The sequence below is a fragment of the Drosophila albomicans genome, chromosome X, assembly GCF_009650485.2.
Source record: "Drosophila albomicans strain 15112-1751.03 chromosome X, ASM965048v2, whole genome shotgun sequence".
NCBI classification, from domain to species: domain Eukaryota; kingdom Metazoa; phylum Arthropoda; class Insecta; order Diptera; family Drosophilidae; genus Drosophila; species Drosophila albomicans.
Genome location: NC_047627.2, coordinates 10,891,971 through 10,911,943, shown reverse-complemented (window position 1 = coordinate 10,911,943; position 19,973 = coordinate 10,891,971). Strand labels below are relative to the sequence as shown.

The window sequence follows — 19,973 nt, the reverse complement described above, 5'->3', positions numbered from 1 at the left end:
ATTATCAATTTTTCCAACTGTGCAAATGCGCAAGCGGCTATTTAATGAGCTGGCCGAGGGAAGGCAAAAAGAAGTGGAGGGGAGTGGAGTGGATGGCCACTTTGCAGGCATTTATCACAGATTTTGTACCCAGCTTCAGCTTCGGCCCTCTTTTTGCCAGCAGCGCATTGCGGTACCAGCTAGAAGGTCGCCGCAAGCGGACAGCTTATACACAGCTACAAAAAATGGGGTGCAATTGCGAGTAACTCAAATAATCAACAAAATATTAATGTTAGGACCGTTATAGACTACATAATAATGGTTATTTTCAATTTTTATTAATTCTCTCTACAACTATAATTCATTGCCCAAGAATCTTAGAAGCAATGAAATCTCTATCGCTCTAATTTACAAAAACTATTTTTGTAAAATAGTAAATAATTAATTAAGTTCATATTTAAAACAATTCTAAACTTAATAAGCCATTACATTATTATATATTACTTGCTAGTCCACATAGACTTATAGTCAAGAAATATTTGAATTTTTAAGTAGCATTCCACCAATTCGTGGATTATCAGAATGAATGAAAATATCGTTAAAGACTTGGTCGAAGCAATCATATTTTCTAGCTAACTAAAACTTGTCTTGATTTTCGCTCTGTGTAGCAGCCCCTGGAAGCGTAGACGAAGCATGTAGCATGCTAACCGAAAAAGTACACTTAATTCAATTTAAATTACACTTTCATATTTCCGGTAGTGCCCGCCCAGAAGAGAGTCGAGAGTCGAGAGCGAGCGACCAGAGACCTGCTCGGCGTATCCATTAGTATTCGCAACATATGGCTCAATTTCCCTCAAATCATTTTCCACACACACACACACACAAACAAACAAACAAGCACAAACACACGCAACCACCCCGCGCAAAGCACCTGAAAGTAACTCCCCATTCATACACTCACACTCACACTCGCATTCATACCCATACTCATACTCGCACTCGTTGCGGCAACCACAAGTGGTTTATCATATTGAAATTCATTTAGTGCACCTGTTTGATTTTTCCTGTCGTGACCGCACCCCGCTCCCCTTCTCCCTTTCTCCCTTTTTCCTTGTTCTGCTCCCTAAAAAAAAGGAACAAATTTGAAGGAAAACCCAAAACAAACTGAAGCGAGCTGCACAACATAGTAGCAAACTCGTATTATTTAGTAAATATCGTTAACTTAACATTGCCACTCCACACGCAATCAAATTCCACTTAGTCAGCCAGGGTGGATTGCTTAGTTAGTTCCCTCCTGCCCCATCCCCCCTCCACAACAAATATTTGCCATGCCAGACCACACACACACACACAAAAAAAAAGAATAGGAATACTATCGACATTGAATTCGCAGCCATCTGCAATTGGTGCTCATATAATTCCAATATTCCAAAAAGAACTTCTTGTTAACTGATTTAGCTGCTTTCCAACTGAATCGCTGTTCAAGTCTACATCGCTCAGTATGGCAGATATAGCAACGCCTTATCATAGTCCGATACTTGCGAGATCAAAGTACTATATAGCAGGCATACTTTTGAATTGTTTTCTTTGTCTTTCAAGTACTTGATTGTCTTTAGTTCTCCCTTTCCCTTTCCCTTTCGTTGTCAATCGTTGATGGACGCTCTTTAGCGTTTGTAACCGCTTTGTACACTTGCATAATTAATCGATTGACCGCCACACATACATTTATCGATTGTCAGTATATTTATCACCACTAGATTAACACTATTAAATATGTAACCATATTTAATATGGCACCATAACAAAATGATGGGCACAAACAAGAAGTACAAAAACAACAAAACACAAACACACACACACAACAATTTGATCATTAATAATGCATTAACTTTATTTAGTGGCCACACTCAGTGTTATCTACCCTAGAAAAGTATGGGCTACATAAAATTGTAGTTCTATAATCGAACGGACTAGAAAAGTAATTCACAATTCAGCTTTAAATATTTTGATAAATCATTTTGCGGAATAATTGAGTGTGATGAGAGGGAAGGATATGAAATAATTGTATTATTAAGTCGGAGGATATTTTAAGCTTACAAGTATTACAATATTATCATATTAATTGCAGCTAATCATTATGAAATTATCAGCTGATTATAGGGTATTTGCCTTGCGAACCTTCCGCATTGCAAATTCTTTTCTTTTTATTGTTCTTTGAGTTCGCATGCTGAAAGTTTGACAGCAACTCACTCTCTCTCTCCCTTTCTCTCTCTGCTTCCCACACTCGCACCTCTCACTTAAAATATAGTGTGTAGTATATTGAACAAGATACTTATTTCTTTCTCAGACGCTGTGCAATGCGACTGAAGAAAGCTTTGTGTCATCCAGTGACAATTACGTCCCGCTCTCGTCCATCTCATCCCGTTGCGCTGTATTGTGTCCTGGAATCCCATGTCCTGTGTCCTGTGTCCCGTGTCCCGTGTCCTGCGTCCTGTGGCAGTTGAGCTCAGTTCAATTTAGGGGATTCTGTCGGTGTTGCGTCGCTTTCGGTTTAGTTTCGTTGATTCATTTATTTATTTAGTTTTCTTTTGCTCATCAATTATTTAACTGCGTCTGTGTGCGTTGTCTGTTGTTTGTTGCAAGAAGAGGACGAAGACGCTGGACAGGCTAACAAAACAACACACAGCGAGGACGTTTTGACCATTTTTTTGTGGGTGGGTCGCAGGTTCCGAGCGGTTTCGGTTCTTTCTTTCTTTCTTTCTTTATGTCCATGGCATATGTCAATACTGTCAACGGTATCGCGTATACGCCATGATAGCTCAGCGTTTAAAATTAGTTTCACAATTACAGGTGAAGAAATGTCGAGACACAACTCGACACGACTTTAAATTGCACTTTTTGTTGCACCTCCCACCGGGTTCATCTATTTTTCAACGGCATGCAAAGTGCATTTAAGCGTAATTCGATTCGACGATTCGATGTCAACGGCCAAAAGTCGATTTAAGCTCATACAACTTTGAGTGCGCGTTTAAGCCATGATTGCCCCAAATTGCAGCTTACAATTGTCTACAACTTTTGCTACTTAAATATCCAAATACCTTCAATGGGGCCCCCAATTACCGATTACCGAATGCCACTGCGCAAAAAGTGACACAGAACATCGCGAAATGCGAATTGAGAAATGCTTTTAAGAGTCGTTGGCAAATTATGAGAATTTTGCTTAGTTATTTGACAGGTTGTTTCAATTGGTTTTAAGCAATTGTCAATCGAATCAAAAAGTTGTAACCTATCGCAAATATTTCAATTCCAACTTACTTTAACTTTGTTTAAATATAAACCTTATTATTTGACCAAAAGATTAATTCATTAATAGTTGAATCCCTGAATTTTTGTTTTTAATTTCTTACAATTATTTTACAGCTTCCCTCTTTAGTTTAACTCTCTCTCAGCTGTCGATTACCATAACTCTGTTAATCACATTAATGAAGCTAGAAAGCTTTGTGACTAAACGAATCTGATAAGGATTTTGAGCATACTTAAGTAAAAGAAACTTGTACTGATGATAATAATTATGTTTTTTTTTTGTTATATGATATTATGATTATAATAGAGCTTATAATAATATATTTAAATGCTTAAGATGCTACTAAGACGACAGATTCTTAGAGTATGAACATATGATGGGAGACACATGACGTGATTTGATTGACTTTGAAATGACTTCAAAGCCATGGGTGGCACTCAGTGTTATTTTGGCTCGCAAATCTAATCTAGCCATGTGTTGAGCTGTTCATACATCCACCTGTCAAGAGACTTTCAGGATGGAGAGGGGTATCAGTCATACCCTTTTTGTTGTGATGACACTTAACAGGTTAACCTGCTTAAAATGCACATCAACGCATCAGTTGACCCCCAGAACGGACACAGATCTCTCTCTGAGCGGAAGAGAACCCTCTGGAAAAACCGAGCATATGTAAAACTTAATGCATAGGGCAAATGGTAGATGGAAAACGCGGAATGGGAAATGGGGAATGGGAAATGGGAAATGGTAAATGGGCAATGAGGATAGCTCGAAAAACTGGCAACAACTTTGCAATTATCAGTTACAGATACTCGACCAAAAAGGCGGGTAACAAACACCATTAGGCATATGCCCAGTGAGCAAGGGAGCGAGCAGAGGGTTGTGTTCGGGTTTGTTTTTTTCATTCTGCTGCTGTTGTTGTTGTTGTTGTTGGCAAATATGTTTTGAACATTTTCAATAAGATTGTTATTTACTTTCAGCGAAGTGAGCATCAAATTGATCGTATTAATGGCCATAACTAGTTTATCCCGCCCATCTTTTCAATTCCCGAGGATTATACGGAGATTTCCATTATCAGAGGGGTGTCTTATGCCCTCTCTCTCCTCCACTCTTTCTCTCTCTCTCTCTCTCTGTTGCTGTCGGTGATATGAATACGTTTGTGCTTACGAGACAAGCGTAGCATTAATGCAATTTCAATGGTCAATGCTGCAAACACTCTTTTTCGATTTGCCATTGTTCTTACTTTGCTTCTCTGTTTCTCGCCCTCTTCATGGTTGATGGTTGATCCGCTTGTTTTTTATGCCCATTTGCCGGGTATACAATTTGTTTTAGCTGGGGACTCAACTGCTGGCGGGCTAAGAGAACTCCCACAGGAATTCGCAGGCAATATAACTGAAAGCAAAAATGAAGATAACAGTCAGCGCGGCAAGTGCAAATCCACCCGTCCATTTAACAACTTTTTGCCCCGCCCCCGTCTCCGGCTCAGTGCCGCACCTGACGAGTCGCCCCCGCACCACTTTCCTCCTCTATCCATATTCTCCATCCTGCACAAATCCAAATTCACATCGCGTACCTTTTGCCTAACCAACTAACTGCCTTTTTGCTCGGCGCACTTGTGGGCAACTGAATGGGAGTTCATGCCACGAGTTCATGACGAGACTGAGTTGAGGCAATGAGCTGGCAGCTACGTGGAGAGGGGTGGCAAGGCAAGGCACTGAGGCAGCAGGCAGCAGGAAGCAGGCAGGAAGCCTCTTACGCCTCTGTTTGATGCTTGTAAAGACCACTTTACCCGCTGTAATAAAAATAAATCATAATATTTTGCGCCCCTTTGTCGAGTGCGAGCGAGATCGACACTCGCAAATTGTGCGAACCCTTGCACAGTGGCACCAGAGCGACAAAACATCTTGTACAAATTATTCTCAAACTATGGAATTTGCTTACAAAAGAACACAAACATAATATTTTATCTATAAATATAATGATAATAATAATATTATAGGAAATAACACGACTTGAACTAATTTATTTTGCATTTTTTTATATTTTTTGTCTTTATTTTGTTTTTAGGTTTGTGGATCCTAAAACATCACAGTATTGAATTCAACATCCGTTTCCGATTTATTACCTTCTGTCCTTATTTACTTTTTATTATTGGTAAATTGTATTTCTTTTTCATTTATTTTAATTTTGTTCATAATATAAGTGATTTTACTTTAATTCTTATTAAAATATGTTTTGTAATTTTATATTTGTGTCTATTATTATACGTTACTGCAAACAACATGTTTTTTCTTATTCAATCGATTATTATTTTTAACCTTATTTTAATTCCTTTTGTAATTTTAGTTGGGTTGGCAAATTTAATATAATTTAAAAGAGTTTTATAAGTTACCTTATATGACTATTTTATGTGTATTACAAAACTAATAGTTTTGGTAACTGTTCGATTATTAGTTTGAATAATGTTAAATGAATTTTTATAATAAATTAAAATTATTGCACCATTTATGTACTTTAAATTTTGTTTGTTTATGTTATTAAAATGATGCTTTTAAGTTTGGTGTCAAATTAAATACTATTGTTAGTTATTAAATTTTATGGAAAATCTTAATTTAATATTATTGTTACATTTGTTTAATGAAAGCTTTGCTTCTTATAAACTATTAAATTGCTTGCTCTACTTAATTAACATTTTTTTTTTAATATACTTAATTATTATGTATGTTCATTCTGATTTTACTCAATGAATCTACTCATACAATGCGATGTTGTCGCATAAATTTCACTACCATTTTAATAGATCTCGTCCCAGTGTCGCACCGCACTCTGGCACACTCCGGCGTTTACCTTGTTTGCCGGTACTCAGAGCAGGGCACGAGGCATCAGGCATGAGCCATGAGACATGAGACACGAGGCATGGGTCACGAAGGCTACTCGGCTGCTTCGTCTCTCCTCTCTTCGTCTCTTGCTGTCGTCATCCTTGTTGCGAGGTTGTAACCCCGGATAATGTACTTAATGCATCTACATATTAATGTCGCCCGAAAAACCTGTGCAAGCAACCCCACTCGGCATGGCCTACAAGACCTGTCCTGACGTCCTGACGTCCTGTATCAAATCCGCACCGGATAGTACATGAATAGTATTTTCTATTACTGGGTCGTGTTGTGGTCCCCCGTGTCCTCGTCGTCCTCGTCGTCCTCGTCGTCCTTGCCGCTGTGTCTTTTATTTTCGTTTTTTTTTTCGATTTTTTTTTCCTGACTCTCGCTGTAGTCGTTTTTATTGCACAGAGGACTTGAGAGCAGCGCAAGGGTCGCTGCCTCACCCTCCGTTTACCTCGCAATGCCCAGAGCCGTGTGATTGCCGGTAGCACCCCGCAAACTCCTCTTCACCCTCGCCACCTGTCGAGCACTACGATTACACTTGTTCGCAGTGCGTGTGTGCGACTGTGTGTGTGTGTGTGTGTGTGTGTGTGTGTGTGTGGGACACGGTTATATTGATATGTCTCCCAGTAGAGCAAGAAAAACAGCCGGTAGCACAGTTAAGCTGGGACCGCAATGTGTAAAAAATTACGAGCTACATTGAAAATAAAAAAAGCAAAAAAAAGAAAACAAAAATACGCAGCGAGTCTCGACTCGAGACGTGGCAAGGGGCAAAGGGGACCTGAGGCTGTTGTTGCAGTAGCAGCAGCAGCAGCAGCAGGTGGTGTTGAGGGTGGTGCAGGGGGGAGCTGTTGCTTTTACTCCTCCTACTGTTGTTGCTGCAGTCGGAAGTCCACGCACGATGAGCCAGCAACAATATGTTAACCCTGAAACTTGAGCAAACTCCGCACAGACGACCTCATGAGTCATGGCATCCTCCTTCCCCACGCCTCTTCCCCCGCCCTATTGCTTACTGCACTAAAATATATTGTTGACTGTTTGAGCTACTTTACGACTCCGCTCGCAACTTTTGCCCTTTGTTTATGATCTCTGATTAGGAACTAATTTCGTTGCAATTTTACCAATACAAAATATGCGATTAATTGCTCAAATTATGATAGACTGTTATTTTGAAAAGCAGTTTTCAATAATCAAGCTTGGTACATTTTTGATTAGTCACATTTATCTGCATCTTAAAACTTTTAATGATTAAGGTGAAGGTTAACAAATTATAGAAATATTAGTTTTCAAAAAATTATTTGATTTCTCTCACATTATTTGGGTTCAGATCTAAAAAAATAAATGTCAAACTAGAATTTTTCAGTGTCGATTAAACAGAGTTTCTTATAGAAACAAGTAAGAAAGCTGCAATCTAGTTTTGAAATAGCTGCAACCCATATTCCATAATACCAAAGAAGTCTGGTATAAGCGTTGAAATACATCAAATTAATATACCAAGGCTGCCAAGATATACCAAAGGCTATATTTGGTATATTGATATACTACTTCATTGGAAATATACGAAATATATAAAATTGTCAACAAAGTCAATTAAAATTCGTAGCCTACAGTTTTGCCATATAAAATTATATCGTGAGTAACTAAGTTTTTTACCTGATCGGAAAAAAGTTTTCAGGAATCAAATTATTATTTTCCACTCTTTCCAAAATTATATACAATCAATGAATGTTTTTTAAAAACTTTGTACAAGAGCAATGAAGCAGTTTTTAGCTGGAATACTAAACAAGCCTCTATTTAAAGAAAAAAAGTCTAGAACTCATAATAAGTTGAGCCGATGGAGGAGTTGAAAACTAAGAAGTGTATTAGATACAACATTTCGCAATAATTCTTTCCTCTTTATCCAATAATAAAAATTATTATAAATACTTGATTAATAGTCAAATTACGTATTTAAACTTTTCTCGACATTCTAATAAACTTTTGTTGCTCTCTCATAAGAATGTAAAATTGAAGTCACAGCTTTACGTCAGCGTTTTTATGGACACCGCATAGAGAGAGTTTCATAATTGGAATCGCTTCTCAAATGAGTTGCGAGCATGTTTTGAATTTGCCGCAGTTTCACTTTCCGTCCACACAACATCGAACCCTGTGTCCTTGTGGGCAGGTGCACTCCACTCTGTGCTGGCAGGATGCGAGTTTTTGCAGTGTGCTGCAAATGTCCTGGGAATTCCTTTGGCGAAAATTTAGCTGACGGCGGAGACGCGAGCAAAAGGTAAAAGACAAAAAGTAAAAGTAAGTAAAGACACGTCCTGCGTGCGACATACGTCGCCGTTCGCCTGCTTCCTTCGTCCTTCGTCCTTCGTTCATCGTTCTTTGTGCTGCGCTGTTGCGTTATAAAAATAAAATAAAATCTATTACGTGGCAAACCACCCCACATTTATGTGGCAATTTGTTGTTTCTTGATTGTGTGTGCAGCAGACATTCTCCTCCCTCTCTCTCTCTCTCTCTCTCTCTCTCTCCCCTCTTTGCTTTGCTCGGCGAGTGCAAAGTAGAGTAGAGTGTATCATTTTCCCATTTGACGGCGACCCCTTTTTGAAAGGGGGGGGGGGGGGGGGGGGGGGGCAAAATGAACCAGCACTTCTCGCCTCTCACCTCTCGCACTTTGTCTCAATTCCCAACTGTCGTGCCCCGCACACACACACACACACACACGCTTGCAATTTATGAAGATTTGTGGCAAGCGAGGGATGAGGTGGTACGACCTAAAAGCAGCGCAAGGCTGAACATCTGAACAACGCTGAGCAGGGTTGCTCCGCCCAGCCAGTTAGACGCCCTAGTGCACTTGTTTTGATTTGTTTGGAATAATAACAGATGCTTACCGTACATATTATTCATTGTTCAAATTATTAACGCTTGACAATAAAAATTGTATTTAAACAGCTCTCGAAAGAACAAGCAAACATCCAGCCTTCCCAACCTTACCGACACAATACATAAATGTACATGTATATGTATGTATGTATGTATGTATGTATAGCCCATATAGGCCTGTGGGCGCATTGCTGGCAAATTGCAATTTGTGCAAATATTTATGTACATTGAAAATTACTCATTTGTGTAACACCAATTAATTTCAACAAACACTGAGGCGAGGCGAGCGACCAACCATCAATTTATAAGGTGGCTCCTTGTTGTTGTCCTTATTGTTATTGTTGCTCTTCTCTCTCTCTCTCTCTCTCTCTCTCGCGCTCGCTCTCTTACTCTCTGGTTAAACAAATGGAAAATGAGGTCTTTTGTTTCCCAAAATAAACGATGTTTTGTTTGCGTTCTTTGGGGCCCAACCAAAGTTTGCCAAGTCTCTTGTGCAGGTGCTTTACACTACACTAGGCTGCAAGAGGGTCGCTCGATGCATATGTGAGAGTGTGTGTGTGAGTGTAGTTAGTCCATCCGACCCGCACTCCATCATTCCCCTTCAACGATGCATTTGATTTCGGTTCACAAATTGCCACTTCAACTTGCTGTTTACATTGCAATTTTTCAATGCCTCCCCCAGCCCTGAAAACTGTGCAACCCTGCCACCAACTTTCGCTAACAAATTGCAGCTAATTAGACAAAAACTAAAGCACACCACAGCCACCAGAAGTCCACATAATGAGCTTCCACAACTTATTAACAGACTTAAAGGCAACACACAACTTTTCTCAAGTTTTGCAGAATATTTCAAATAGCATACAAAGAAAAGCTTGAGTGGTTTCTCAGCGTTTGCAGGTGGGAATTATGAGGACTCTATAAGCTCATTTCCAACTCAAAGTAGCCAAAGAGCATTTTAATAAATTCAAGTTTCATAAGCTTGTACTTTTTGTGCTTACACTTTTAATTGAAGTTCTTAGGAAAATTCTATTTGCAGTCAGTTTTTTTCTTTATTTTTTTTTTAAATACACCAATGATTATCCACATACAACACGTTAATATATGTTAAGAATTTTAATAACGAAATGTGAATTAAAACGGAAAATCTTTTACAAATATAAAGCAATATTAATCAGATTGCCTTCAGATTTAACTCAAAGTTCGTGAGTAACTCAATAAAAGCAACAGTCGACTGTGCGTAAGTTTTCATTCAGTGTGTAACGAACAAAACAGATAGAAAAGGGTATATACAAAAATCAATCGAAAGGAATTTTTGTCTGGATCCCCACAACGAAAACCAAAAAAAAAAAAAAAACCGAAAATAAATTCTAAATTTTTTCAAAAACAACTAAGAAATCAGTTCGGACAGCGATTGGCAGAGCAGGTTCCGGATCCGGTTAAACACAACGATAAATAGCGAAAAAGAAAAACAACAAGAGAAGATAAATATATATTAGCAGAGCTTGAAGAGAGTGAAAAGAACATAAGAAGAAGAAGCAGAAGAAGCAGCAGAAGAAGCGACACCTATCGTGTTCGTGTCTCGCATTGTGGGTCCGCTCAAGATCGCTCCGACGGCGTCCCACACGATTGCCCTACAGACGCAGACCGGCAAGCCCGGCCAGAAGCCGACAGCCGAGATGGCCGAGGTGCTCAACCTGGACAGCATTATTGCCCGTCTGCTCGAGGTGCGCACCGCCCGACCGGGCAAGAATGTCCAGCTGAACGAGTCGGAGATACGCGGACTTTGCCTCAAGTCCCGTGAGATATTTCTGGCCCAGCCAATACTCCTTGAGTTGGAGGCACCGCTCAAGATTTGCGGCGACATCCATGGCCAGTACTATGATCTGTTGCGGCTCTTTGAATACGGCGGCTATCCGCCGGAATCGAATTATCTCTTCCTGGGCGACTATGTGGACCGTGGCAAGCAATCGCTGGAGACCATCTGTCTGCTGCTCGCTTATAAGATCAAGTATTCGGAGAACTTCTTTTTGCTGCGCGGCAATCACGAGTGCGCCAGCATCAATCGCATCTATGGCTTCTATGACGAGTGCAAGCGTCGGTATAGCATCAAGCTCTGGAAGACGTTCACCGACTGCTTCAACTGTCTGCCCGTTGTTGCCATTGTGGACGAGAAGATCTTCTGCTGCCACGGCGGCCTGAGTCCCGATCTCACCTCGATGGAGCAGATCAAACGGATTATGCGTCCCACCGATGTGCCCGATCAGGGCTTGCTCTGTGATTTGCTGTGGTCCGATCCCGACAAGGACACCATCGGTTGGGGCGAGAATGATCGCGGCGTTAGCTTCACCTTTGGCGCCGAGGTGGTGGGGAAATTTCTGCAGAAGCACGATCTGGATCTGATTTGTCGTGCCCATCAGGTGGTCGAGGATGGTTATGAGTTCTTTGCCAAACGCCAGCTGGTCACACTGTTCTCGGCGCCCAACTATTGCGGCGAGTTCGACAATGCCGGCGCCATGATGTCCGTCGATGAGACCTTGATGTGCTCATTCCAGATCCTGAAGCCCGTTGAGAAGCGCAAGAAGTAATCATGCTACATTGTTACACTATTCCATTCCATTATAAACTTCATCTTCATCTGCCTCCGCAAAATGTTCAACTTTGTTTTCCAACAATTGTAGCGCCCATCAAGCGTAACAAGAGAATTGCAACAAATTAATTACACAACACAAATCACACGACTCCTTTCTTTTTTGTCAAGCAATCTTGTAACTTTGCTTTTCTATGATCGATTGTAGGAGATAAATGCATTTGCTAAAACCAACTTCAGACAAGCGCTTTTTATTGAACAATGAAGATAATAGAAACATAAAGCTTTTCAAGATACTTGGTATATAACATAAATGTTTATTTTATTCATCAAATAATAGATTTTAAAAAATATAGTTTGATTCAAATAGTGGGTTTATGCTTAAGCCAGGAAATGAGTGTTGCGCTTTTTTCGCTTTTCGCTTGTGTGTTGTATCTAGTTTAGTTAAGTAATCGAGCATATAATCCAAAGATTGTTGTCTAGTTATCGCTGTACGCACGTGCTTAGTTTATTTTTTTTATGCAAAATATATTTTTAGTTAAAAACTTGGCAACATTGTCAGCATCTCTTTTTATCAAATAGGATTCTCTAAATTTTCAGGTAAAAAGAATAGATTACCTTATGCATATTTTAAAATTATAAACTATTGAATAATTTCAAAGATAATTCAACGAAAACTAAATCTATCTATTTTTGTAGTAGATATTCTATAAACGTTGCTTTTTACGCTTAGTTTTCTATTGCAAAACATTGGCAGTATTTCTCATTAATCGAATCCATTAAATTTGCAAACCGATTCGGCCTATAAATATTGAAAAAAAAAATATTGAATTATTATTAAAAAAAAATGTTTAAGCCTTTTTCTTGGCCAAAAGCTAAACCCGCTATCATATTGATATGAGGTGGCTTAATGAATAATCTTTAAACAAATTATATTCAACGCTTCAAACACTAAAAAAATTGTTGTCTTTATTATTCAGTTTAGGCATATACTATTTTTGCAAAATACTATTATTGCAAAGTGTTTAGGCATTTGACCTTACTAAAAATAGGTCTTTTTATTATGTACTATAAAAATATAGTATAACTACTATGTAAAATGTAAAATGTTTAGGCATTTCAGCTTAATAAATATAGGTCTCTTCATAATTTAGTATAAAAATATACTATAAATACTATGTGAAATACAAATATTTTGAAATTCTTAGGCATTTCATCGGGCTGGAAATAGGTCTCTTCATTGTGTAGTATAAAACTATACTATATACTGTGTAAAATACTATTATTTCAGTTTAATAAAAATAGGTCTCTTCATAATTTAGTATAAAAATATACTATAAATACTATGTAAAATACAATTATTGTGAAATGCTTAGGCATTTCATCTGGCTGGAAATAGGTCTCATTATTATTTAGTATAAAAATATACTATATACTGTGTAAAATACTAGTATTTCAACTTAATAAATCTCTTTACTATTTAGTATAAAAATATACTATAAATACTATGTTAAATTCAATTATTGTGAAATGCTTAGGCATTTCATCTGACTGAAATTAGGTATCTTTATTGTTTAGTATAAAACTATACTATATACAGTGTAAAATACTATTATTTCAGCTTAATAAATATAGGTCTCTTTTTTTTTTAGTATAAAAATATACTATAAATATTATGTAAAATACAATTATTGCGAAATGCTTTGGCATTTTGCCTTACCACAGATGACAGCAGTAGCAGCATCTCTGACCCAGTCGCAGGACAAGCTGATATTATCAGCTGTCTGTTTGTCTGTCTGAGGCGGGCGCCATAACAAATTAACAAAATGCTAAAAAATTAATGCACATCAACAAAGCGAACACGAGACGACGAAGCAACCAAACAAAACAAAACAAAAACAAAAACACTAGCACAAATAAAAATAAGAGTACAAAAAATGCGAAAAGCACATAATAATAAAAAACCAAGAGATAGAGAGCAAGGAAAAGCAAATGAAAATGCCGGCAATGGCGCCAAAAACGCTTTATTATGCCAAAAACGAGTAATAACAAATATAAAACCAGGGAAAAAAAGAACAGATAAGCAAAAAAAAAGAAAAAAAACAACGACGCGGGCGACAACAACAAATTATATTATATGTAATGAGGTCATTTGCGCGTAAACAATCAGACAGACAGACGACACGAGTCGAGTGAACGTGCGAGCGAGCGAGTAGAGGCGCGAGGGGGCCGTGAGTTAGAGCAAGAGCGATACACATTCACATGTTTATCAACAAACTGGCAAATAAATAAATTATGTTGGCAAAGTTTTTAATAAATGATGAAGCGACGCGAGCAAGAAGAAGAAGTGCTATACAACAAAAAAAAAAAAAAAAAAAAAACCAAAACGAAACACACACACTGCGAAATGCAAAGCTGAAAACAAAAGCAAAATGGCGGCTGACTGAACGAAACTCGCAAACCCAAGCAGAGCAAAGTGCTCTGGAGGGGGCAGCTGGGGAGTGGGAGAGTGGGAGAGCGTGTCAACGAGAGAGAGTGTGAGAGAGCATCAGCAGCGACAGCGCGTGTGCTCATGTGTATGTGAAGTGCAGCACATTTCGTTTAGGCCTCCGTCAGGCATTTGTTGTGTCCTTTTTTTTTTGTGCCATTGCCAAAATGCATTTGATTTGCCTTTTTGATAATGCATTTCGCACACACACACACAAACACACAGAGACACATAAATAGGGTAGGGCAGTTGGACGGACAGAGAGATAAACGCCACACCCACGTGCAAAAGCATGCCATCTCGCTCTGGCGCACACGATGGGGCCATTGTCGCTTGTTTGTCATCATCACAACCATTGTGCATCGCAGCTTTGCTCTTTGTTCGTTCGCCTTTGTGTTGTGTGTTGGTGGCGTGTCGATGCTGCTGCTCTAGCTCTGCTGGGCTTCGGTGGCGCCATCTAACGCTCAAAGTCTTGCCTCCTGTATTTATTGTGTTGTATAATTTTATTAATTACAAATTATGCGCTTAATGAAATGGGCCAGCGCACTGGCCTCAACGACAAGGAGCTGCTCTTGCTGCTGCGCTGCGCTGCGTCGCAGTCGACGTTGGCGTTGACGTTAACAGCATAGAGCAAACAAGCAAACAGCAAACGATGCCGCATCGGCTGCTTTCGTGGGCACTGCCCAAATGAATTTTGCATAAGCCTCAGCCAACCACAATGCAGCAGCAGCAGCGACAGCGACAGCGGCAGCAGCAGCAGTCGCTGCTGTCACAGCCGCAGTCAGAAGTCGCAGCCCGGACGCTGCTGTCCCAAAGACCCAAGAGCCACAGGCCAAACGCAGCTTGCTCTCATGCTCTCTCGGCGCAGGGTGGTTGCGCAGTGTCCACGACAGAGACAGCAACAGCAGCAGCCGGCTGCCGTGTAGCGGGTGCGAGCGAGAGGCAGCTAGCCAGAGCGCCAAGGGTGCAAACCAATAACAGTCAGACTAATTTTGGGATTGGTTTATAATTGAAGAGTTTGCCATTGTGTTTGCTCCGACAGCAGCAGCAGCAGCAACAACAACAATAACAACAACATCACACAGACAGTGGCCACCTCTTGTAGTTTTTATACTATAGACCGAAATGTTTCCCCCCTCCACTACTCTCCACTCGCCACTCTCCACTCACACTCTCGCTCTCTCGCTCTTGCTCTCATCCTTTTGCTGGCTCTCTGTTATGTACTGTGTGCTGGTCACACACTGCGGCGACGACGACGACGGCGACGTCTTATTGTTTTTCGTAGGCCTCCCCCATGCGCCTGCTTATCATTTTAGAGTTTTACATAATTGGCACAGCACGCAGCACAAAGCTGCAGCTCAGTCACGTACAAACACACTTCCATGCGATACATATAAATATGTATATTGTATATGTACATATCTATGCATGGATGTATATACATACATCTATATACATATATACATATATATATATGTATATGTATATATGTGTGTATGTGACCACGTTTTCTGTCCATTTCTAAGCGTCGTCGTCGTCGCATGAGGGGGCGTGGTATGTTTTGTACATACACACACACACACACACACACACACACACACACAGTCATACGCATAGATATGCTAGTTTTTCGGGCTGCGGCACATTCAAAAAGATAAATAAATATGAGTGCGCCCCACCCACAAGCAAAGTCAAAAGCAGGTTGGCAGCCCTAGCTATTGGCGTTTTCTTCTCTTCTCCTCGTTGTTGTTGTTGTTGTTGCATACTTTTCAGCTGTAATCAGTTTAAATGCTTAACAAAGCAACACAAGCCAAATGACCGCCGCTGCTTAGGCGTAGATTCGCGGGAGGGGGAGGGAAGGAAGGGACGCCAAAGAACACAATTCAATGCGAGAGCGAGAGCGAGAGAGCGCTTGCAGCAGTGCTATGCTGACATGCGACATTGCGAGCGCAAGAGTGAGAGGCAAATAGCATGAGAGCCAAAGCAGCAATGGCTGCCTCCACCCCACCCACCGCTCAGGCCCCACTCTGCTGCTGCTTTTTAGTTGCTATTCATATTTGTTTTAATAATTGAACAATTCTATAAATGTTTGATGCATAGACAAAAGAGTTGTGTGCCAAGCGAGTGTCCATGTGCCGCTCTCTCTCTCTCTCTCTCTTTTTGTTATGTGACTGTGTATGTGTATGTGTGTGTGTGTCTCATGCAGCTAAGACCCTTTCAAAGTTGCCTACTCACACATGTATGTCTAGCTAAGCGTCTGTATGTCTGTGTGTGTGTGTGTCTTTCGTTCAATTAAAGCAACATGACACAAAAGATTTCGTAACAAGTGCTTGGCCTCCCATCTCTCTCTCCATTTCTCTTTCTTGCCACTCACCCCCCTCTTCCCTCTTTCGGGGCACCGTTATCAAGTCGCTTCCAAAGTTTCGCCAGTTTCTCAACTTGAGTTTCGCTCAAGTTTCAAGACTTTTGTTGTTGTTGTTGTTGTTGCTGCTGCTGTTGCTGTTGGTGCTTTATACATAGTAAAGGGTTTATGCAGCCCCAAACTTGGGAAAATGGACTTTAATTAGGAACATTGTTTGTCGCTCGTTCATCGCTCGTTCTTCGTTATTCGCATTTCTCGCCACTCACTTTGATATTCAACTTTAAATGCAATTTTTATGTTAGATGATAAAACACTGAATTATTCAGGCATCTCGGCTAAGCCATTTAATTGAATGGGCCATAAGCTACACTACATAACATAGTATCGATAATCGCACTCGTTGAGCTCATCTATATAATTCATATTCAGCGTTTTATGCGACCTTGCGAGTTCATCTGAATCTATAATGCGTATTAATTCTGACACGATACTGCCACTGAATTTAAGTTCACTTCGGTCATGATATGTTCTGTTATTTTTTGGTATTATATATATATATATATATGCGATATATATTCTTCATCAGCATCAATAGAGATGACGATTTAAAGCTTTGAAAACTTTGTGCAGCTGAATTTAAATTCACTTCGGTCATGATGTATTATATAATATGCGATGTATTACTATGGTTACCTTTACATTTTTGTAACTTTCCTTACACGTATCTTTTATTGTATATATATTCTTGATCAGCATCAATAGTCGAGTCGATTTAAAAGTTGCAAAGTTTTGTGACACGAATTTAAATTCACTTCGGTCATGTTATGTTTTCTATTGTTCGGTAATATATTATGGTCGCCTTCAAATTTATATAACTTTCTTTATACCTACCTTTTATTCTATATATAATATTGATCAGCATGAATAGTGGGCCGATTACTACGAATGAAATGATGTAAAATTTAGCAAACCATGCATTCTCCTATAACAATTTTAATATACTATATATCAAAATAAGATATTTTTTGAACAATTTATCATTGAAAATGAACACAATCAAATATATAAAAATGAAGTAGTTACATATATTGTCAATCAGAAATGAAAAGATTACAAAAGCCAGGGTATCAAGAAGTCGAGATCTCTCGCCTTGAGCGTTCTTACCTGTTAATCATAACACTGATCTACAGCTAAATGATGATAGCAAAATACATTTAATTAGCAAACATTGTGTATCCTATGCATTATTAATAATACATTGCAACCTTGAAGCAATGTCGAGTAATTTATGGCTTTAATTTAAAATTTTTTTGAGGTGGATTCAGTAATAATCGACCTATGAATAATAAAGAACTTTAAATTAAATCCAGTGTGGTATCACTTAACTCAAAATACAGTAAAATCTATAATATTTCAATTAATGATTATTAGAGCATAGCATAAACTGTATTTAAGAAAAGACAATCTATTTTTGTTGACAATTTTGAGAAATTATTGCCTCATTATTGTCATGAAAAGAATTTAATATATAGCATTTTCTAGTCTGTGGATTTACTTTGCTGCATTCATTGGTTAATTATGCACAAGAAGAAAAAATACTGAGTACAAATATGAAATTGGAGTCTTTAAGTTTTATATATATTGTACACTATCTCCACAATCGTAGGAACGATGCAGAAACCATTTTGCATAAGTACAAGTGGCGCCATCTAACGTTCATGTGCCGTTTGGTATTGTGAGAGTTAAGTAGAAAAGCTTTATTCATATTTTTATACGTATTAGATATTGTTTTTGTTGCTTTTAATAAATGAATGAATAAAGTATACTAGTTAAAACATAAAAACAAAATCAAATTAATTCCAAGATGTAATATTATTGAGCTTGTGTGTGTGTTGAAAACGTCATTAATTGTATTGCACCAGAAGTACTTGACCACATTTCTGTGTTTTACCCTCCAAACCAAAAAAAAACAAAAACAAAAACGAAAACAAAACAAATACAGATGCACCATTCAATGGATCAACTGGACATGCTAGATCCGACGGGCTCGATGACAACGTTAGCGCCCATCTCGGAATCGCCATTAACGCCCACACACCAACACCTGCACGGTTCCTATCACAGTATGAATCACATGATGAGCCATCACCATCCGGGCACGTTAAGTGGCCACACGGCGGGTAAATATCAGTTCAACCAGCAGCAACCACATCCCAACCACTGTGCTGATTACCAAGCATTTAATGCAGGGCACCATGGGCATTCAGCGGTACATCATCCTGTCATCACGGCGGCTGTCGCAGCCGCTGGCCTGCATCCCGACACCGACACCGATCCGCGAGAGCTGGAAGCGTTTGCGGAACGCTTCAAGCAGCGTCGCATCAAGCTTGGTAAGCATCTGATCTAACAGATTACAGATCGAAGAATAGCTCTGAAATCAATCTTCAATTTAATTCCAATAATTCATAAATATGTATTTTAGTCATAGCATTAACTTTACCTTGCTCAATTTTTATTCAGAATGAATCAAAAGTAAATTCTTTAACTATCCATTTTGTTGACAAAAGTCACACTCACTATAAGACGCCTCGAATTTTAAATCAAATATCTTTGAACTATCAATTAGGTTTAATTTATTTTGTTATCGATTATTTCCAAATTTTAATTTTAGTTTAAATAATAAAAATCACAAGGCATTATAATAAAATTGCTATTATAAATATCAACTAAAATGACTATTAATATTTTAGAAAATTCAGTCAGCTTAATTCGTTGTGATTTTGTATTATTATTGTCATTATATAACATATGTTATATTTCTTGATTTCGCATAAGATTATTTTCAAATTTCTAAGTTCATAAATTCACCATAATTTTTTTGTGTCTCTAGTTTCAAGTTTCTAATTAGTTTTAGCATTCAATCAAGTTCAATATTATAAAACCATATTCTAAATACATATGTCTCGATTTCCTGTCGTCAAGGAATGCATAATCTTCATTATTAAGAAAGAGTTGCTTTTGCATCATACAGAAATATATTGACACATCATATTAGGATCGTAATCTTCCCATGATCTATGTCGTTTCGCATTAAAATGAATCGCATTATACATTGACGCATTATCTTAGGATTGCAATCTTTCCCATTGAATCGCACTACCAAGGATAGCCCATCATTTGACATTCGACTTCGCCTCTTGCAGGTGTCACGCAAGCCGATGTGGGCAAGGCCCTGGCCAATCTCAAGTTACCTGGCGTCGGTGCACTGTCGCAGAGCACAATCTGTAGATTCGAGAGCCTGACGCTGTCGCACAACAACATGATCGCACTGAAGCCCATTCTGCAGGCGTGGCTGGAGGAGGCCGAGGCGCAGGCGAAAAACAAGCGGCGGGATCCCGATGCGCCCAGCGTGCTGCCGGCGGGCGAAAAGAAAAGGTAGAAAGTGTTTTGATTACAGCGGTAATCCAACAACCAACCAACCAACTAACCAACCAACCAACCAACAA

General features: G+C 39.1%; 2 protein-coding genes across 10 annotated transcripts in view; both read left to right on the top strand.

Annotated features, from left to right (window-relative positions):
- Positions 1-19,973, top strand: part of LOC117575282 (inhibitory POU protein) — a 40,464-nt gene that overhangs the window by 19,382 nt on the left and 1,109 nt on the right. For 5 of the 9 annotated variants that reach the window (XM_052003203.1, XM_052003186.1, XM_052003198.1 and 2 more), the window contains 2 exons: positions 18,470-18,857; positions 19,671-19,902. In XM_052003203.1, the coding sequence (XP_051859163.1) occupies positions 18,470-18,857; positions 19,671-19,902 (620 nt within the window). The remainder of the gene's footprint in view (positions 1-18,469; positions 18,858-19,670; positions 19,903-19,973) is intronic. The other 4 variants (XM_052003222.1, XM_052003219.1, XM_034259452.2 and 1 more) reach the window with 1 other exon arrangement.
- LOC117575314 (serine/threonine-protein phosphatase alpha-3 isoform) lies at positions 10,295-11,851 on the top strand. Its single transcript, XM_034259472.2, has one exon. The coding sequence runs from the start codon at positions 10,707-10,709 to the stop codon at positions 11,613-11,615; it is 909 nt and encodes a 302-aa protein (XP_034115363.1). The 5' UTR covers positions 10,295-10,706; the 3' UTR covers positions 11,616-11,851.